This window comes from Marmota monax, unplaced genomic scaffold (assembly GCF_021218885.2).
Source record: "Marmota monax isolate L192 unplaced genomic scaffold, Marmota_monax_Labrador192_F-V1.1 WCK01_AAM20220418_F8-fsc00014, whole genome shotgun sequence".
Lineage (NCBI taxonomy): Eukaryota > Metazoa > Chordata > Mammalia > Rodentia > Sciuridae > Marmota > Marmota monax.
Genome location: NW_026695222.1, coordinates 16,046,930 through 16,069,111, shown reverse-complemented (window position 1 = coordinate 16,069,111; position 22,182 = coordinate 16,046,930). Strand labels below are relative to the sequence as shown.

General features: G+C 41.2%; 1 protein-coding gene across 2 annotated transcripts; it reads right to left on the bottom strand.

The window, feature by feature from the left end:
- Nucleotides 1–209: 209 nt before the first annotated feature.
- Procr (protein C receptor) lies at nt 210–8,873 on the bottom strand. 2 transcript variants are annotated; one of them, XM_046433988.2, is made up of 4 exons: nt 8,592–8,873; nt 6,163–6,468; nt 5,063–5,350; nt 210–4,811 (listed from the first exon to the last, which is right to left on the bottom strand). In XM_046433988.2, exons 1-4 carry the CDS (start codon nt 8,659–8,661, stop codon nt 4,696–4,698), a joined length of 780 nt encoding a protein of 259 aa, XP_046289944.1. In that variant the 5' UTR covers nt 8,662–8,873; the 3' UTR covers nt 210–4,695. The 2 variants fall into 2 exon arrangements, with proteins under 2 accessions (XP_046289944.1, XP_046289945.1); XM_046433989.2 differs by having other exon boundaries at nt 6,163–6,420; nt 8,592–8,872.
- Between the last annotated feature and the right edge of the window lie 13,309 nt (nt 8,874–22,182).

Genomic DNA, 22,182 nt, shown 5'->3' with positions numbered 1-22,182 from the left:
AGGGGTTGAAAATGAAAGAAAGAAAGCATAAATCATAGAAGACAAAGAAAGGGTTTAAATCCTGGCTCTGCCACTTACTTTGCTTATTCTCAGTAAGCATATTTCCTAATATAAAGTGAGAAGAATGTGTGTATCTCACAAGATCTCAGAAAACATTAAATGATAAACCCCAAAACTATGAAGCTATATGCAAATGACAGCCACAATAGTAAATAACAACATAACATTTTATTTGTACATTTTTTCCAGTTATTAGAAAAATTGTATTTTTCTGTATAACCTAGATCCTGTATCCTATTAGGACATCCTGTCCTTGTATTGTTTTTATTTGTATGTTTTATCTTCCCAACTCAGATGAACCACCAGATGAGGTACCTGAGGACCAGAGCCTAATCATTTTGTTTCCAACATACATAATACAAACTTGTTACTCATAAACATTTACTGAATGTGTAAATACACAACTGATGGGAGTGTAAATACACTCAGAGGTTTGTTTACTTTTTGTGTTTGTGTGTGTGATGCTGGGGATTGAACCCAGGGCCTTGTGCATGCAAGGCAAGCACTCTACCAACTGAGCTATATCCCCAGCTCTGTTTTGTTTTTATTTGTTGTTGTTTTTTGGTTGCCCAGCACTTGAAGCTTCTTTATCTGTGTAAGATTGATTGATTGATTTTTACTGGAGATTGAACTCAGGGGTGCTCTCCTGTTTTTGTTTTTTTTTTTTTTTTGGTATCAGAGATCAAATCTGGGGAACTTAACCACTGAGCCACATTCCCCAGATCCTCTTATTTTTTATTTATTTTGAGACAGGGTCTCACTAAGTTGCTGAGGCTGGCTTTGAACACGAGCCTCCTGCCTTAGCCTCCTGAGCCACAGGGATTACAAGTGTGCAACACCATTCCTGTCCCCACAACTTTTTTTTTTTTTTTATGGTGCTGGGGATTGCACCCAGGGGCACTTAACCACCGAGTCACATCCCCATCTGTTTTTATATTTTGAGACAGGGTCTTATTAAATTGCTTAGGGCCTTGCTAAGTTGCTAAGGCTGGCCTCAAATTTGTGATCTTTCTGCTTCAACCTCCCAAGGTGCTGGCATTATAGGTATGTGCCCCAACACCAGGCTTTCTGTGTGAGTCTTAATGGGAGACAGGGTCCCACTTCCCACAAGAGAAGCCAATGTTACTCTCCACCCCACCTTATTGCTAAGGCACAGGCAACATGATATAGGAGTGGTCATTTGGACATTCCAACTTAGGACTTTGAATCTTTAACAAATGATGTGAAGGCAAAGGGGACAGAGGAGAACTCATTAAGATGGCAGCAGGCATTGGTGAGGGAGGCAGTGATTCCCGCTGTAGTATCCATAACTAGACTAGTCTTCTGGCATGGTTGTGATCCCTGATTCTATTTTCTGAGGTTGATTAGCTGATCTTCCCATCAGCTCTGAGGATTACTTGATAACCTTTCAAAATACTTATTTACTCTTAAGTTTGTAAAGTTGGTTTCTGTTGCTTTTAACTAAGCGTCTTAGCATACTTCTGGGGTAAGGATTTGAGGAGAAACAGAAAATAGGGGACTTTCCGTTTTTTTTTTCTTCTTTATTTGTAAACTGTATCATTACTGCTGTATTATTTTTTCCACTTAGAAATATGCTTTTGCTGGGCACGGTGGCTCATGCCTGTAATCCCAACGGCTCGGAAGGCTCAGACAGGAGGATCACGAGTTCAAAGCCAGCTTTAGCAACTTAGTGAGGCACTAAGGAAATCAGTGAGACCTTGTCTCTAAATAAAATACAAAATAGGGCTGGGGATGTGGCTCAGTGGTCAAGTGCCTCTGAGTTCAATCTCCCCAGTACCAAAAAAAAAAAAAAAGGAAAGAAAAAGAAATATGCTTTTAAAATAAATAACTGAGGGGGCTGGGGTTGTGGCTCAGAGATAGAGTGCTCACCTAGCACGTGCAAGGCCCTGGGTTCGATCCTTAGCACCACATAAAAATAAATAAACAAAATAAAGGTATTGTGTCCAAATATAACTAAAAAATAAAATATTTTAAAAAATAAATAAATAACTGAGAACACATTTGGGTAAAGTGAAATGGTAGAAAATAAAATTAAACTGGGGGGTGGGGGATGGGGTTGTGGCTCAGTGGTAGAGCGCTTGCCTAGCACGTGTGAGGCACTGGGTTCTATCCTTAGCGCCACACTAAAAAATAAATTAATTAAATAAAGGTATTATGTTCATCTACAACTAAAAAAATATTAAAAAATAAAAGAAAATTAAGAAATTGAGTTGGGGCCCAATTATGCCAGGGATTGAATGTCATTTGAGGATTTTGAAATTAAGTCAATAAGCATGGGAAATTTTTTTTCAATGACATCAGATCTGTGTTTTTTTGTTGCCATGTGAAAGATGCATTAGAACAGAGAAACTAGAGACAAGGAGAAAACCTAGGATGAGGGTATCAACATTGTCTGGGCAACATATTGAGAAAATTTTGAGAGACAGAGGGAGAGGGAGAGATAAAGAGAAAGAGGGAGGTCCATGCACCTGTGTGCGCTCGTGCATAAGCACATTGAGTTTACTGGAAACAGAAACTGAGGGTTTGAGAGACAATATGTTTTCCAAGGACAAGGAGCAGGATTGAGCTGATGGAGAAGCTTAAACTGCATTGTAGATCCAACAAAGACCCAGCCAACCTGGCAGAGAACTCTGGAGTGAATACTGCTCATCAAAGTTGTCCTGCAGTTGGCCCAAATGGCTAACCTTTATACCCATGCCTTCCTTGCTCAGTCGCCAGATGAGGGCAGCCCCAGGATGGGCATGATCTCTTTCAGGACTATTCTTTGTAGCTGAGGCAGCTACAAAGCAGCTACACCAAAGCAGCAGGAGGCACCCTGCTGGCTATACTCCCTGAGGGTGAATAGCAAGTCTTCATTGGAGGTTGAACCAGGTGGCACACTCCTGTGCCTGGCACAGAGACAGAATTATGATATCTTGAACAAAAGCACTGGGGTGGGGCTGGGGTTGTGGCTTGGCGGTACAGCACTTGCCTAGCATGTACGAGGCCCTGGGTTCAAGTCTCAGCACCACATAAAAATAAATAAGTAAAAATAAAGGTACAACTAAAAAATAAATATTTAAAAGAAAATAGCACTGGGGTGAAAAGGAGGGCATGGATTCTACAGATTCTGTGGTTTTGTAGATGGGGATAAAGAAGAGAGAGTAAATAAAGGTTAACACTGAGGTCTCTACATTTATATGATTTGATTATATTACCTACTAACAGTAAACAGCAGAAGAGAGAGAAAGAGAACAAGTTTGGGCAAAAAGTTAATAAATTTAATTTAAAATCATTGACTCTGAAATGCCTATAAAATATTAAGGTAAAGATGATTTTCAAGAATCAGGGCAAATGGGAGGTTTGAAGGTCTATAGCCATTGCTATATTTATCAACAATATATATGCTACATACATTATTTAATACTTACAATGCCTCTATGAGGTAGGAATTATTTTTCTTACAATCTTTCTGTATATTTTATTATACCTTTTATGAATGAAGAAACTGATACTTGAAGAAGTTAAATGCTTGGGTCAAAAACCTTAAGTCTGATGACAAAACACATGCTCCTAAAGAAAATATAGCTTTTCCATGGAAACCACACCACAGATAGATGGTATTTGAAGCCACAGATAGATGGCATTTGAGGTCACTCAGGAAGGGTATAGTTTTAAGGTGAACAAGCGAAGTCAAAAAGTGGCATTCTAAGGAAGCCAACGTTGTCCAGAGTGAATTGAGTAAGATGACAACATCAAAGAGATTGAAAAAGAGTGACCAGAACAGCTTTTATAAATTAGAAGTGTGGTATCTTCTAAGTTAAAGTAAAAAAAGGAGGTCTCTAATTCATACAGTTAAATGTTGCAGATATCATGGAGAATGAGAATTTGACAATTATAGGCTACTAATGATCTTACTGCAGTTCATAGAAGAAGCCAGAATACAAAGTGGGTTGAGGAGAGGGAGATAAGGAAGTGGGAGCAAGGGTATATGGTCCACTATTCCAGAATTTTTATAAAATAGGGGGGAAATTATGTCTTATACACAAGCAAGAAATTTATTAATATTATTTAATTGATTAATTAATAACTCATTGTTTCCATATTACTTGGATTTTACACTTCCACCATTTTTCTGGTTATTTTCTTCTACTCCTTTCATACCAATGTCCCTTCCCAAGTCGGACACACCTGGAGACATTGAATGTTATTTATTTTGGTTGTGGACAACTTGTTTTATTTGGTTTCGTGTTTTGAATACCTCAGGCAATTCTATCTCTCTTTGGAGGATGGGCCATAGACACTCCCTGCCCCAACTCCATCATCTGTTTTCCACAAAGATAGATAAGCACTCATTTTTCAGACCAATTCAATGATGCGGAAAGTTGTTAGGTTCTTTCCCTGCCACCCCCTTCTCTTCAGCACTTCTAAGGTTCTTAACAAACCAAGTACTTTATCTCCCTAGCCTCTCCATGTCCCTTGGTGGGCAGATCTTAGAGAAGAAAGAAACTGTCACTCCAAACCTTCTGGGATATTGTGTCCCAGTTGGAGAGTCTGTCTGACTTCATGTGACTGAAACCTTCTCTTGCCAGTCCTCATCAATCTATTTCTTTCTCAGAGGCAGTTGGAGCGTAATTAACATCGCCGTCCACCTGTGCATAGGAAGATGCCCACAGCCACGCCAGCAATGATGAAACTGCCCACCAGGACACCCAGGACCAGTGAAGTGTAGGAGCGGCCTCTTTGACTCCCTGCAGAATATGCAGAGAATTAGCTTAAGAATGCACCCTGCCCCAGGAGTCCATGGGTTGAGTTAAACCTCAAGGGATTTCTGTCCCAAAGTAAAGGGGCCACCAGTTCACTCTGTGATGTAAGCTGTGTGTGCTCTGTCCCCTACCACCAGCCCCAAGGCCTCTTGTTCAAGGTATCCATCCTTCAGTACCATCAGGTTGATGGGAACCTGCCCCCTCCCCAATACAGGACCAGCCCAGTACCCTGGTACCTTTGGAATTATCTGTTGAGATCTGTTTGTGTTGCTGCACATACTGTACACAGGTATCCTGTAGGAATTCCTGCAGTTCATATCGAGTGCGATTGTAGGCATTGAGCTGCTTCAGGGTAAAGGTGACCACTCTGGAGGGTTCCTGGGGGGCTGCCACCCACAGGGCTTTCTCTGGCTTAAAAATCACAAAGGAGCTTCCATTCACAGCCACTTCAAAGAAGACTCGGGCCTTTGAATCCTGCTCGGGAGGCAGCTCACAGCCCAGGAAGCAGGTGACAATGAGAGGAACTGCAGAGAGGGACTCAGGGTCAGGGTGCTGTGTGGAGAGGGAGCCAGATGCTGGGGGCTGTCCACCATGGGGAAGAGGACATGGTAGGGGGCTGTAGGGAGAAAAAGACTGGTGTGGGGGACGCTGTGAGGAGATGGGAGGGGTCTGGAGTTAGACTGCTAGAGGCTGTGTAAGGAGGGGCCGGGGACTATGAAGAAAAGGGGGACTATTAGAGAAAGAAGTTGGGACTTTGAGGAATGGGAGTGGAAGCTTCCAGAGAAGAAATTGGGGTATTTGAGGGGGAGGGTTTGGAGGTTTGTGGGGGACACGTGAGCAAAGTCATCAGCGTTTGTGAAGATGGGTGGCTGGAGAGTAAAGGAGGAAAGGTTGGGGTTGTGTGAAGGGAAGGGTGGGGGGTCTGTGAAGGAAAAAAGAGGACTGGGAGGCAAGGAATGGGGAGTTGTCAGTGATACTTCCGGGGCCAGGGTGGGTCAGGGACACTGCCTCCCAACAGGGTTCACCCCAAGAGGTCACACCAGCCAAAAGAGGGTCTGATGAGGCGCTCTCTTAGCTAGAACACGGGCTCCTCTCCAGCCTCCAGCTCCCACCCAGTAATCTCCCTGGGCTCAGGATGCCACCCAGGACCCAAAGCAGCTCCGCCCACACAAAGGCCACGCCCGCTTGCCCACGCCCACCAGCAAGATCCCCTCCCTAGAATACGTTCCTTCCCTCGAAGCCCCACCCCAATTCCCTCAGGCCCCGCCTCCCCTTCCCGTAGAGGCCTCCCGCCAGCCGCTCTGAGGCCCCGCCCCGGGCGCGTCCCCCTACTTACAGGTCACGCCTTGCTCACGTTCCCGATGCACCAGTTGCACGAGGCCATGAAACTGGCTCAGGTAGAGCTGCAGGCTGCTTTTCGTGCGCTCCCAGCTCTCGGAATTCTCCAAAGGCTGCAGTTGGAGGATCGTGACGTTGTTGCCCGGGCCTTCCAGCGTGTGTGTCAGCTGTCCACCCAGCGACGCGTTGCCCCGGTACCACACGTGATAGGGGTCACGGAAGTAGGAGATCTGGAGCATGTGGAGGCTCTGTGGGCCTGGGAGCAGCGTCAGCGCGTCAGGGACACTGGCGTTGGAGCTGGCGGCTGGCAGCAGGAGATAATAACTCCCTACTCAAAGGCCGGCTGCCCACCTACTTGACCCTATAAAGTGCCCAGTTTTTGATGCTGACAATAACCCAGCCAGGAAAACAAGACAGGGATTATTATCTTCACTTAACAGATGAGGAAACTGAGGCCTGCAGCTGAGAGACACACCCTTCTTTGGTTTCCTTTCTCTACTCCCTCTCCCCATTTTTGGTTGGTCATCAAACCCTGACCTACAATAAAATCCCAATTCGATCTCCTGTTACCTGTCTCCTATGTCTCTGCCCTAGTTCAGGCCTCTTCAATTCTAATCTGGACTCAGGTAGTAATTTCTTACCTCATCCTCCTGCACTCATTTCTTAGTTTTATTCCTTCTGATTGGACCTCCACCTGACCCAGGGATTAGAGCTAGTCGGTCTCAAAGGCCTCCAGTGAGGGATGGGGCTATAACTCAGTTGGTAGAGTGCTTGCCTTGCTTGCACAAAGCCCTGGGTTCAATCCCCAGCATGCTCCCCCACACACAGTTCTCCAATGATACATCCCTCCCCCTCATAATAAAAAATAATCATAGTTTAATATCCATTAAGTGATTATTAGGACCTGGATACTGTGCTTTACACATATTATTATCTTATTTGTGACTTCCCCCGAGGAGTTAATGGAGTAGCTACTGTTATTAACCCTAGTGTATATGGAAGGCAGGCTAAGATGGTATAGCAGAACTAAAGTCAGTCTGCTGTTTTGCCTCCCCATAGATACCTGTCCACAGGAACAAGTCCAGTGACCTGGTCCTAGCTGCATTTTCTGGTCTCTTCCCAGAACTTAGATATATCAAACTATTTCTGTTCCTCATGCTTTTGGTTGACATGTGAATACCATGTCAGAGTTGCTCTGCCTCCGTTGTTCTGCCTGGCAAATTTCTCTTGATGTTTGAAGATCTGGTTCAGTTGCCCTCTCATTTTTATCCTCCCAGACACGTGGATCTGTTTCAGGGTCCTAGACCATTTTGTGCTAGCATGTATTTCTAGGATTCCAAGTGGAAGTCTCCAAACACACACTGTCTTCAGTGGACGACTCCAGGCTATGGAGCCATAACTAGAACCATATGAGTCTGGTTATCTCTGAGAGTCTCCTGCACCCAGAAAGGGGCCTGGCACAGAGTTGATGCCAAGAGAATTTTTGAATGAGTGTGGGTTTGAAATTAGTGTATGTGTTTTGTCTGCATTTGCATTTGAGAAGTTGTGCCCTGTGTCTGCAGGTGTGAATAAATGTCTCTGTGTGAGTAACTTTAGACATGGTCCTTAACTTCTCTGTGGCCCAGTTTCCTTCTCTGTAAAATGCATAGAATATCACCCACTTTGTGGGATACTATGGGGGCTAAAGGAATCAGTACATGTATTAAGCAGCAGACGTTCTTTGAATACTGATTATTATCTGCTTCTTCTCTGAGGGGGGTGACTGAAACTATAGGGATTGTGGGAGAGGAGAGAGGAGCTCCTGTGTAATTATAATACAGGGCAAGAACTCCCCTCTTCTGCTGAAATGGGGCCACTTTGAGCAGCCTGATATCTATGAGCTCTCCTATTGATCACAGCTTCTACCACCCACCCCAATTCTACCTTATCAGTTGCATCCAGTCTTCCTCCATCTTCCTTAGTCTTGGTTTCTGCCCCACCTGTCTCAGCCTGTCAGTTCTCCCAGTGTTGTCCCATTCCCTCCATTGCTCTTCTTTTTTTTTTTTCCATTGCTCTTCTTATCTCTTCCCATCTTCCCTAGACTTTTCCTTATCTCTATCACCCTCAGCTCTTCCTCTGCAGGCTTCACGTCATTTCTCCCTCCCTCTGATGCTGGTTCCTTCACCCTCTACCAGTCCCGTTCCTATTTTTCCAGTCCTCTGATTTCCCCAAGGCTTTTCCAGTTCCTCCTTCCCAGAGACTTAACTGTACTTCAGTTAAGTCTTTGGGACACAAAACAGTGCCCTGGACCTTGCCTGCTCTAGAGAGATCCAGCCGGCTGCAGACATAGATGCTGTGGGATTAGATCCCCTCTAGTCTTTTCCAGGTACCCAGATAGACTGAGAGTCTCCAGAACCAAGCCAGGCAGGAGACATGCCCCCAACTCACCCTGTGAGGCTTCCTGGCTACAAAAGACCCAGTCAGGCAGCAGTAGTAGCGGCAGCAATGTTGTCAGCATCCTGAAGTTCTTGATCCCCCCCTGGGCTCCCGTCGGGGTCAGGCTGGGGGTTCCGCTGGCTGCAGCCGGGGGGAAAGAAGTGAGGCTGTCTGGGAACAGACAGAGGTTCAGCAGAGGATGGAAAGAGGCCAGGGAATGTCAGGAGGAAGAGGGTGTTAGGCTTTTAAAGTGTTATTCCTACTCTGCCTCATTTCCTACTAGGGGGCCGGCCTCCCTTTGCCCTCCCTCGTCCCCGCCCAGCATTGCGCCCTACTGCCTAGACCTGCCTTTTCCCTTAGCCTAGGGCTGCTTCCCAGGGAGCGGAAAAGGGGGAGAAGGGCTTGCTGAGAAGTTCCGCCCGCGCTGAGTCAAGTGGTGGGTGGGGCATCTGCTTTCAACTTACAGCGGACTCCAGGGTGTAGAGATCAGCAGGTTACGGATAGGGAAATTGAGGCCCTGGGAGGATAGGGATTTGCCCAAAGTTTACACATCATGGTGGTGACAGACCCAGGATTAGAATTTAGTTTTCTAGGGTATTCGCCTACACTTCATCAGAATTTTAAGTATGTAGCAATTACACAATCAGGGATCTTGCTGTAAGAAATAGTCACAAATTGTGCATAAAAGAGCTCATTGTTTGAGCTGGGCGCGGTGGGCACACACCTGTAATCCCAGCGGCTGGGGAGGCTGAGACAGGAGGATGGAGAGTTCAAAGCCAGCCTCAGCAACAGCGAGGCGCTAAGCAACTCAGTGAGACCCTGTCTCTAAATAAAATATAAAATAGGGCTGGGGATATGGCTCAGTGGTTGAGTGACCCTGAGTTCCATCCTTAGTACAAAACAAACAAACAAACAAACAAAAACAAACCAAAAAACCAACCAACCAACAAACAAAAAAACCCTCATTCTTTGTAATAGGAAAGCATTATGAACAATCTATGTAAATCTCAGGACAGGGTTGGTTACATAAAGCAATATTTTCAAACCGAGGTCATAAACTATTAGTGTACAATGAAAACAATTTAGCGGGTCATGATTAACATGTTTTTAAAAAATGAAATAGAACAGAATAAAAATGTCAATGCATCACCCTGAGTAAGCATTATATCATGAAATACTATTGCACAGTATGAGTGTTTTGGTTTTGTATGTGTATGTTTCTATTATGGGTTTTGGATAGCACTGTGAAATGTAGTCCTTACTCTAGGAAGCAAGTAGAGAAGTTTGAAAGTCACTCCCCAAAATATGATTATTCATACTGTGGAGAGTATGCCCTAGATTGAAAAACCTTTAACCAATCCCCACTTTATTTTAATCATATTACTTAGCACTACCTGAAATTATATTACTTATTTACACGTTTATTGTCTGAATGTCCACCAGGATTATATCAATGAGGATAGAGGCTATCTTGTTCCATACTGTTTCTAGAATTGCAAACATCACATAATAAATATCAGTTAAATGAATGAATGAATGAGATAGTTATGATGGGCTTGGATCTCCATGAATAAGTGCAGAACATTAGGTACAATTTAGAACCATTTATATGCCAACCACACACACAACCTTCAAGCAGCCTGTTAACGGGAGTCAATGAATCTGGAAGGATGTATATCTGATAACAGCAATGGTTTATCTCCAGGGAGGGGCCTAGGATTAAAAGTATATATAAGTGTGTGTGCGCATATGCAGAGGGGAGTGAGCCATCTTGTGAAAGCCTTTATCACTCTATTTTGTGAAGATTTTTATTACTCTATCTGTATTCTTTGAAATGTTTACATTTACATCTAGAATGTTCCTATATATTTATTAATTAATTAAAAATAAAAATTTTGGGCTGGGGATATGGCTCAAGCGGTAGCGTGTTTGCCTGGCATGCGTGCGGCGCCGGGTTCGGTCCTCAGCATCACATACAAATAAAGATGTTGTGTCTGCCGAAAACTAAAAAAATAAAAAAAATAAAAATTTAGCAGGGCATGGTGGTGAAGGCTTGTAATCCCAGCAACTCAGGAGGCTGAGGCAGGAGGATTGCAAGTTTGAGGCCGGTCTCAACAATTTAGTGAGAACCTAAGCAATTTAGTGAGACCCTATCTAAAAAATAAAAATTGAAAGGACCTGGAATGTAGCTCAGTGGTAGAGTGCTTCTGGGTTCAATCCCAGTACTGCAATAAATAAATAAATAAAAATTTAAACAATAACTTATGGTACATCACTATAGTTGAATACTCTGCTGCTGTGGAAGAAGTTGGCAGGTCATTATGAGCAATTGTATTGCTGTGGAAGGATCCATGAGACCTTGATAATAAAAAAGGAAGTGTGGAAAAGTATGGATAGTATAATTCCATCTATTATTTACTTCCATTCATGGAATACATTTATATTACTTATATAATATTTCATATTTCCTCACATTAAAAAACTTTATGTGTCTATTTGTTTATTTGAATATACATAGAGAAATGTCTGGAAGCATACTGGCAATATAGATTTCTTCTGAGGAAGAGGATTAGGTCAAATCCTTATGGGGGGATTTTAACTTTTTATTTTATTTACTTCTCCCTAGAGAGAGTTGACGTCATAGTGAGTTCTGGGGCAAACCCTGGCTGTCAGGTTCCCATGCCCTGAACTGAAGATTTGTAAGAGCTTCCATGCTCACTTCTCAGATTTGCAAAGAAACGAGGAAACAGCATCCAAATCTTTTTCTTTTTGTAGCCCACCAAAGTGATCTAGTTGGAAGAAGAACTCTTAGTTCCCAGAACTGGAACTCAGGAGAAATGGAGTGCCTTAAATCATGACCAATTGCACTGTTTCATCTTTTTTAAAAATTATTATGAAATATTGCATATTTGAAGAATTATTTCATGCTCGAAGAATTATACTACAAATACATCTATCCTCTCCTACCCAGAAATAAAGAATAAGAAATAAATTGGGGCTGGGGCTGTAGCTTACTGGGTTTGATCCTCAGCACCACATAAAAATAAACAAAGGCATTCTGTCCATTTATAGCTACAAAAAAAAATTAAAAAGAAAGAAATTGAAGCTCCCTCTGGAATCTTCCCCAATCACTTCTCTTCCCCTACTTCAGCACCTGAATTAGTCACTTCAAATGAAAATTTAATATTTCCTAGTATTCTATAAGCATAAACTACACGTGCACATATCCCCACACAATCTATAGTGGTAATTTGCACTTTATTTGAGTGGTATTAAAATGTATATATTCCTATGCAACTTGCTTTTTTTCACTTACCATATTAATAAGATCCATCCATGTGCTGAGCAGTCTATTCATTTCCATTGCTTAAAAATATTCCATTTTAGGGGTTGGGGTTGTGGCTCAGTGGTAGAATGCTCACCTAGCACATGTGAGGCCCTGTGTTTGATCCTCAGCACCCCATAAATATAAATAAATAAAATATAGATATTGTGTCCAACTACAACTAAAAAATAAATATTAAAAAATATATTCCATTTTAGGAATATGCTACAATTTATTTATCCATTTTCCTGTTGTTAGACATTTAAGTTTTTTGCTTTTTTACAAACAGTGCTGATTTGAACATTTTTGTACAAGATTCCTGTGTGTATGTGGGAGGGTTTTTGCAGGTGCGAGCCTGGGAGTGGACTGCTGAGTCAGGGTGCATGCATCTTCAGTTTTACTACATATTGCCAAATGGTTTTATAAATTGTGCCAATTTGCATTCTCAGCCGTGTATAAGAGTTCCTTCACTTCACATCCTTGCCAACCCTTGGCACAGTCAGATGGTTGGGTGTAAAATGGCACTTCATTTTGGTTTTTGCTTGCATTTCTGTGATGCTAATGAGCTTGTGCATCTTTCAGCTTTGCCTTTTTTTCTCCCTGGAAGGCTTGAAGAGTGTTTGGGAATGAAGGGTAATAAAGTATGTGATTGGCTCATTTGAAATTGAGTGCTGTGAATCTTTGATCTAAGCAGGTAAGGCTTGGTTCACTCAGGTTAAAGTGGACCCACATCACCCTCCACAGAGGCCTTTCACACTGAGGTGCAGTCTGTCGTGGGCAGAGGTGGCAGTAGGAATAGCTATCTCCTAGGCATCTTCCTCACACACCAGAGCCCTGAAAATTAAATACTATTTTTTTAATGGATAACACATATTATGGACCAGGAACAGTGTTCAGCTCTTTACATAAATAAAATCTCACTTTAGCTAGGTGCTATAGAGGATGCCTATAATCCCAGCTGCTTGGGAGGCTAAGGCAGGAGGATTACAAGTTCAAAGCTGGTCTGGGCAATTTAGAGAACATGTCTCAAAATTACAAATTAAAAAAGGGCTGGTTTTTGTCATATTTAATATGTTCATGTGTGTATACATGTATATATATGAAAAGAGAGAATAAAACTATTTTTATTTTGAAATTCAATTCCTTTATTGGCAATTCCATTCCATGGTTTTAGAACATAGTATATTTTGCTGGATGAGGTGGCGCACGCCTGTAATCCCAGCATCTCGGGAGGCTGAGGCAGGAGGATCGCAGGTTCAAAGCCAGCCTCAGAAGAGTGAGGTGCTAAGCAACTCAGTGAGACCCCATCTCTAAATAAAATACAAAATAGGGCTGGGGATATGCCTCAATATTTTGATATAAATTGGCAGTGATCTTTTTATTAACCCGAATGGGAAATCAAAAATTAAAAAGAGATTATGGCCAGATCACTGTGTCAATCACTATATGGTATTTTCTTTTGTTCTTTTTGTTTTAATTAAAATGAAAATTTTGGTTTTTTTAAAAAAAGGGCTGGAGATGCAGCTGAGTGGTACAGCACCCCTGAGTTCCATCCCTAGTACCGAGAAAAATACAAATAACAAAAAAACTCACTTTATCCATATTTCAGTCCTATAAGGTAGGTTTCATCATTACTATTTTTTATTATTATTAATAAAAAACTGAGGCTCAGAGAGGTTAAGTGACTTACCTAAGACCCTATAAACAAAAAGTATCATTTGAACCTTTGTTTGTAAGACGCCCAAGTTTGTGAATTTAACCCACATACAGTATATAAAATTTTTTGATCATTCTTCTTCAATACATTTTGAACATGTACCTCCAACTTATTTAAGTGTTTAATGTGTTTATATACATTATAAAACATCCAAATTTATACTCATGTACTAGGCCTGTAATTACTTCCTCTAGGGCAAGCCACGCTCTTTGTGTCCATGTTACAGATAGGAAAATTAAAGCCCAGAAAAGACTTGCCAAGGTCACACAGCTTGAGAACTATGGAGCAGAAATTTGAACTCAATGAGGATGTGGGTATGGAGTACAGGGAGAGTGAAGAATATTGGGGGTAAGGAAGCTGATGAGTTGGGGCAGCTTGAGAGGTTTCTCATTCTAAACCCAGGGTTGGGGATAGGGGAGAGAAGAGAAATGCTAAGATTGGAGCCAGGGTCCACATTGGATCTGGCCTATGTGGCTGAAGGGCAGAAAATCACAGAACAAAGTGGGCACCAGGCCAGCAGTTGGGATTTACTAAGGCATAAAAAATAAGGGTCTTAATAAGCAAAGGGAAATGAAGGAAGTGAGAGGTAGTGTTTCCCACTTTGGAGAGCACATGTGAGGGAAAGATAAGGGGAACAGGAAGCTGAGCTGAGCCAGTGCTGGTGCAGCCCCTGTGGGTGAAGAGTCTTGCCAGGGCCACAGGAGGCACTTTGAGCCAGGGATTGGCAGTGTGCCCAGCTTTCAGAGGACCCTCCCCTCCCTTCCCTCTTGGCTCCTGTAGACAGACAACTGGGCCTAACTTGGTTAACAAAGCAGTGTGGTCCATGCAGAGATCCCTCCCCCTTAGCATGTGTAGTACTAATAGTAACATTTACTGAAAGCTCACAGGATGCTAGATCGTATTAAGCAAAGAGAGTGCATGTGTTTGATTCTCACTAATGCCCTATGAAAACTCTGGAGAAACTGCCATGATTTCCACTTTAAAGATGAGGACACAGAGACACAGAAGCAAACTGACCTGTTTAAAGACCCAGTTGATAAAAAGCAGAGCTGGGACTCAACTCAGGTGACTTAGGACTCCAAAACCTGCTTTCTTCATTATTTGAGCATCCAATGGGGATCAAGAAGGTGAGTCATTTGTGCCCAGCACACAGTAAGTATTGAGTAGGTAGAGGATTTAAGATTGGAGCTTGGCTTCCAAGATAGCAAAGAGACCTGGTCCTATCCAGGAGGAATAGAGAATAAATATGAAGAATTATTTCCTGAAGGGAAGGCAAAGGCATAGATGTAAGTCTTAAAACAATTTTCCCCTGTAGGTAGCTCTCCAACGCTCCTCAACTTAGGGAACATGGAAAGAAGCCTTATAAAGTCAGGATGATTCCAGTTCTCCCCTTCCCTGGCAAACGATGCCAGCCTGGTATTCTTGACATGACTCCTGCCTGTCTCCAGCCTTATCTTTCTGTGTCTTCCAATTTCAGCCAAATTTGCTTCTCTTGGTTTCTTGAACACAGAATACAAATATTACCTTTCACTTAAAAATAAAATCACATCTTTAACCCGAAGCTCCGAATTTTTAAGTGGTTAAATTTATCAATCTATTTCTTTACAACTGTGCTTTTTTTCCTTATTTAAGAAATCCTTTCTTACCATGAAAGCATAAAGGTATTCTTCTATTTATCTTCAAAAGCTTTATAGTTTTGTCTTTGACTTTTAGGTGTATGTTGTGAAGCAGAGGTCAAGATTCACTTTTTTTCATGGAAATCCATCATTCTAGCATCTCTTATTCAAGTCCACCTTTCCTTACTGATCTGCAGTAATGTCTGTGACACTGTAAATGTGTCTAACCTGTTTCAATAGCCTGTTTGTCTCCCTGGACCACTGCGCCCCAGTTCTTCAATTAGTAGAGTTTTAGAATAAATTGTTCTCTCTCTCTCTCTCTCTCTCTCTCTCTCTCTCTCTCTCTCTCGCAGGCATAGGTGGGAACAGGGAACTGAACCCAGGGGTGCTTTACTACTGAGCTACATCCCCAGCCCTTTTTATTTTGAGATATGGTCTTACAAAATCACTTAGAGCCATACTAAGTTACAGAGTCTGGCCTTGAACTTTCAATCCTCCTGTCTCGGCCTCTCTAGTTGCTGGGATGACAGGTGTGTACCACAGATCCCAGCCAGTCTTCATATCTTAAGTCATCAAGTCTTCTCACTTTGTACTCCAAGTGTGTCTTGGCTACTTTTGTAGTTTAAACATCGATTTTAGAGTCATTTTATCAGGTTGATGGGATTTTGGTTGTTGTTATGGTTAGCATGTAAATGACTTTAGGGAGAACTGACATCTTCACAATATTCAATCATCCAGTGCATGATAGGGTATATCTCTTCTTTTAAACAAAAGAAAAGAACTTTGATATCTCTCAGAGTTTTATAATTTTCTCTCTAAATAACTTGTTCATGCTTTGTAAGATTTTTTGCTTCATATTTATTTTCATTAATTTCTTTTGAGACGGGATTTTGCTATGTTCCCAGGCTGACCTCAAACTTCTAGGCTCAAGTGATCCTCCCAATGAGGCAGAAAGATAGATCTCCCACAGGCAGACAGGATAATGGCCTTGGAGAAGGAAAGGAGGGGAAAAGGGACATCACGTCTGTCTCCATCAGGTCTGAAAGACATCCTGTAATTTGCTACTTCCTGAAAGCTTCAACCACAGCAACTTGGTCTTAGTTAGAACACCTGTTTCTGTTCCTCATGGAACCATAGTAGCCCTACTTAGTTGGTCTTACCTTTACCCCTAGCAAGGGCCCATCACAAAGCATATCGCTACCCGAAATGCTATAGATGTGTCAAATCACAAGGTGAGACCCTTACATTTTTTTTTATTTGTACCAGGAATTGAACCCAGGGGTGCTTAACCACTGAGCCACATCCTCAGCCCTTTTTATTTTTAATTTTGAGACAGGATCTCACTAAGTTGCTTAGGGCCGCACTAAATTGTTGGGCTGACTTCAAACTTGCTATCTTCCTGCCTTAATAAATTTATAGTCTAAACAAAGTTTTAGTGTTGCTGGGAGTGGTGGCACACACCTGTAATCCCAGTGGCTTGGGAGGTTAAGAGGGGAGGATTGTGAATTCAAAGCCAGCCTCAGTAATTTATCGAGGCCCTAAGCAATTCAGCAAGAACCTGTCTCTAAATAAAATATTTTAAAAAGGGCTGGGGATGTGGCTCAGTGGTTGAGTGCCTACATATTCAATCCCTGGTCCCCTCAAAAAGTTTTAGTGTGGATTCATTGGATTTTCTGTTCTCGTAGTCTTAGTACTAGTAGAAACAAGTGTATTTCTTCCTAATTTTTATACTGTTCCTTTTTTCTTGTTTATTCTTCTTGCTATATCCTCTAATATAATGTTGAATATAAATGTAGAGATATTTTATTTGATTGTGATAGAGAATATTAAGAGAGTATTCATATCATTTTCCTGATTTACAAAGGAAAGCTTTCAACGTTTTACCATTAAATGTGATATTATTGTGTGTGTTTATGGATAAACCCTTCATCAGATTAAGAAAGATTCTATGTTGTTGTATTGTGTGTATGTATGATTATATAACAAAAAATCTCACTGTTATGTATAATAAAATTCACCAAAAAAATACAAAAAGAAAGAGTTCTTTTATTCTTAGTTTGATGAGTTTTTGTCATAAATGTTTGAGTTTTTCAAATCTCTTTCATTATCTAATGAGATGATCATAGGATTTTTTCATCTCTAACGTGTTAACATAGCAAATGTATTAAGTTTGTAGAAGTAAACTAACCCTGCATTGCTAAGATGAAACAACTTCTCCATGAGGTAATACCTGTCCTACATATATCTTATTCTTTGCTGTTCTTTACTATTCTCCAGCCTTCTTCAAGTCCTTGCCTGTCCTTCAAAGCCTGGCTTGGATACTACCTCCTTCTGAAAGACTTAGGGAATGTGCACCAGCCTCTCTGAGTTCATAACTAATATGGGAAGAGTAACAGCACCAGTTTCATAGAATTGTTGTGAGAATAAAATGAGATAATACAAGTGAATTGCTTAGGAAAGATCTGGACATCTATTGTTTTTGTTAGTTTAGTCCATAGCAATGGCCACCACACTCTGTGCCTCTGCCAATGATCACAAGTTATTTTTGAGGGCTCTGAGAGCCTCTGCTCACCTCCTTTATTTTCCTTAAAGCTTTTCATATGCTGCTTCATTATTTTATTCATGTGAAGAGGCAAGCAGGTGGCAGGTGAGGGAGCTCTCATCCCACACTAAGGAATGCAGAGAACCTTGAGGTGATTCTTGCCTCTTTGTTTGGCCCAATTAACTCCTTGGAGAATATTCAGGGTCACCTACTCTAGGGAGCCTTCCCTGAACTCAAGCCCACAAGTCTGGACTAGATATTCGCCCTGCCATAAAAATTTACGATATGTTTTTTGCATATCAAAAAACTTTATTTCCGGGCATAGTGGCATATGCCTGTAATCCCAGGGGCTCAGGAGGCTGAGGCAGGTGGAGCGCAAGTTCAAAGCCAGCCTCAGCAATTTATAGAGGCCCTAAGCAACTGAGGGAGACCCTGTCTCAAAAATAAAAAGGACTGGGGAATGCAACTCAGTGGTTAAGCACCCTGGGTTCAGTCCTATATGTGTATGTGTGTGTGTGTGTGTGTTTCTTTGAAACCAATGGATATTTCGAAAAAAGGCAGTAGACATCATGGAAAAACCCACAATTTTGTCAGATCACCTTCCAAATATTTTTTCCTTTTTTAAATTTAAAAAACATTGGGGCTGGGGATATAATGCAGGCCCTGGGTTCAATCCCTAGCACCACTAAACAAACAAACAAACAAACAAACAAAAAACTTTGTTTAAGCCAGGTGTGGTGGCACATGCCTGTAATCCCAGCAGCTCTGGAGAATGAGACAGGAGTAGAGCAAGTTCAAAACTATCGGCAGCAACAGCGAGGTGCTAAGCAACTCAGCAAGACCCTGTCTCTAAATAAAATACAAAATAGAGCTGGGGATGTGGCTCAGTGGTTGAGTGCCCATGAGTTCAGTCCTTGGTACAAAAAAAAAAAAAAGTTTAAAATTCGCATAGCAAAATGCATTGTCTTAACTATTTTTAAGTATTCAGCCCAGTAGCCAATTTAGAACAAGAGCATTATAAAAACATGGTCTGGGGCTCGGACCAGGGAGTCATTAATCTAAATGTTTGGACATACTGGGCACAAGGGAAATTCAAGCATTCCTACAAGGCAACAGATGGAGACTTTCCCAGGAATAAACTTGTAATTTCTTGGCAGTCCAAAAATATGTAGTATGCACACTGTGTTCTGGGAGTTGAGGGAAAGCGCTAGACCCAACTGACCTCTAGACACTGGAAAAGGGATTCCCAGATACTTCCCTGCTAAAAGTCAAGGATATTGGACCAAAAGTTCAATTCCAACCATAAGAAATTGAACTTTTCCCTCCATTTTTCTAACAAAATGGAAGGGAATGTTGATTTGTGGAATCATATCAACCTAAAGCTAGAGGACACCGTAGAATTTGACCAGATGGCCAGTTTTTATTTTATGCCATATTGACCTTTAATTAAATACTTGGCCATTATTTTCATTAATGCAGTAGAGAAGAGAGTATTTGAGTCCAAATCTTGGCTCTACTATTTATTGGGTATCAGAGCCAATGCTTAAGTTAATAAACCTCTCCATTAAACTTTTAAAATCCATGCTTTGATTTTTTTTAACCCATAAAAAGGTGATAATAAAACTTTTTCAGAGATTGTAGTGAGGATTACTGGTGTTTTTGCATGTAAAGTACAAAGAACAGTGCCTGGAGCAATTAATTTATAAATAAATATTTTCATTACTGATACATTTGATTATTTCCTTCTCTCTGTCGTCCTCCTTCTCCTCATCCTCCTCTTCCTTCCTTCCTGTTCAGTTGACTAATTGTCAAATTCCAAGGTATGCTGCCCTATGTTTTATTCAGTTACATGGCTATTTTGGATGGGGGGGTTTTCTGCATTTGATGCACATCGAAATCTGTTTTCTGTTTTTGGGGGTTTTTTTGCAATAACTCTGGATCTGTTAATATTTTTCATCTGTTGAGAAGTAGGCTCACTTTTTCATTTTCCAGATATGAAAAGCAAAAGAGAAAATGACTTGTCCAAGATCAATGGTTAAACCAATAACAGAACCAAGAACTACTGACCACCAGTCCAAGGCTTACTCTACTCAACACAGAGTCCAAGGACATTGAACTGGGGCACTAATGTGACCCAAACCAGTTACTCATGGGAAGATTTGACTACTTTGCCATTTCAAGTATTTTCCAACAGATGTCTTTTTCTTTCTAACCAAATTGCAAGCATTGCAAGGGAAAAGGGGTATGGCTTGACTATTCTGGAAACTTGGGTTTATGTCCAATACTGAGGTTCAATCTCTTGAGAGTAGAAATTATAGTCCATAATACCTTGGATTACTAGGGGTAGATGCTTAATAGATGAAACTAATACATACCCTTCACCCTTAAAAGAGGAGTAGAGGAAGAAAAGAAGAGAACGAATATTTACCAAGAACTTAACATGTACAAGTCACTGTATTGAGAATTTTCACCTCCATTATCTCATTTAACCCCCAAATATGTTTTGTCTTATCAATTTTTTCATCTCAAATCATGAAACTGAGACTCAGAGAGGTTAGGAAACTTACTCTGCATTTCTTCACAAGTAAATATTTAAGTTTGATACTTCATTGGTAGACGGGAGCCTTCTAGAATCTAATATCATAAACACAGAGTAAAAGGTGAAGCAGGGAAAGAGGAGTCCTAATGCTTTCCAGAAGTAAAAATATTTTTTCCTCATTAGAGAACCATGTAATTGTCACATTAATTATGGAAATATAAGTCATGGTTTTATTTGTTCTGCAACAGTGTGAAAATGGATATTTTCATTAAGATAGAAAAAGAAAATAAAGAAAAATTATGAATATTTCAATATTGCTCATAAAGACAAATGTATCATTACCAAAATCCAGGCAACCTGGCCCCACCCTCCCTGCAAATTTTTTTTCCATAGTAGAATTTTGACTGGTAGACAAAAAGATAAACTACAAGACAACTGGGCCAGAGAAAACTTCATAACATAAAAAGGCCCAGATCTGAAAAATACTTAGTGATTATACTAAGCTGAAAAATAGCCCTTTAAAAATCTAAGTCCTAGTCTCTGGAACCTGTAAACATTACTGTACTTTGAAGGTGTCATTGAGTTAAGAATCTTGAGATGGGAGATTATCCTATGTTATCCAGGTGGGTCCCAATGCAATTAAAAGTGTCCTCACGTAAAAGAAGCCGAGGGAGATGTGACACACATTCAAAAAGGAGGAGATGATATGAAGACAGAGGCAGATACTGAAGTGACACAGCCACAAACTGAGGGAGGCCAGCAGTTAGGAGGATCTGGAGAGGTAAGGAATGGATTTTTCCCCTTGAAACTATGGAGGGAGCATAGCCTTGCCAAAGACTTAATTTGTCTAGTGAAACTGATTTCAGACCTCTGGACTCCAGAACTCAGACAATAAAATTTATGTTGTTTTAAGTCATCAAGTTGGTGGTAATTTGTTACAGCATCACAGAAAACTCATACAGTGTTCCTGTGTTATTATCCAGGTCTCAGCTTATTATGGTCTCCTTTCGCTTCCATCTGACACCTCCAAGAAGAGTTTCCAAAAACATCCTAATATTCACTGAGTGGCTCCTCTATCAGCACTTTAGATGTAACAGCCCGCGGAATCCTCACAATCCTTTTTAAGTGTATATTGATATTATGCCTAATTGACAGCTAAGAAAAAAATAAAGCTCAGAGAAGAACTGATAAAATTACACACCTAGTAGGTCTACCTGAATCTAAAGCTCATAATTTCACCTTCTACATTACACTATACTCCCTCTATATCTCAGGGTTAGGTCAGGATTCAATTCTGATATCAGTTGATGACATTTCAGGACTCAGAGATATTTTTAAAGATGTTAGACCAAGGAAGACCAAGCCTGCCTTCACTCCTCTCAAGAAACTGAGCTGCCGCATGCATCTGACTTTCAGCAAGAAGAGGATGGCCAATTCTAGGACTGGTATGTGGCTAAGTGGTTGAATACCTTTGATTTCAATCTCCAGTTACCCCCAACCCAAACTGAAAGCTTAAGTTGAAAGAGGTTGTATATGAATGATAGAGTTGTAATTGAAGCCCAGTTCTGATTTCAAATCAGGGTTGGCTCTAATGCACATCACCCCTACTATGGAAGGGTATTTAAGGGTATTGCCATGACCTAAGTGCTGACCAAACTCTAGAAAATTGCAAGAAGGGAGATGGGAAAAATGGGTCTCAAAACTTTTTGAAAGCTGTAGTGCCCAGGGTCTTCATTCTCACCTGGAATACTATAGGGCTGCAGTCACTGAACTAGTCCAGGGTATTTGGAGGGGCTAATTTCTGGGATGGGAAGGAGATTGAGGAGACCATAATGATATGACCATATCCCAAAGTGGAAAAAGA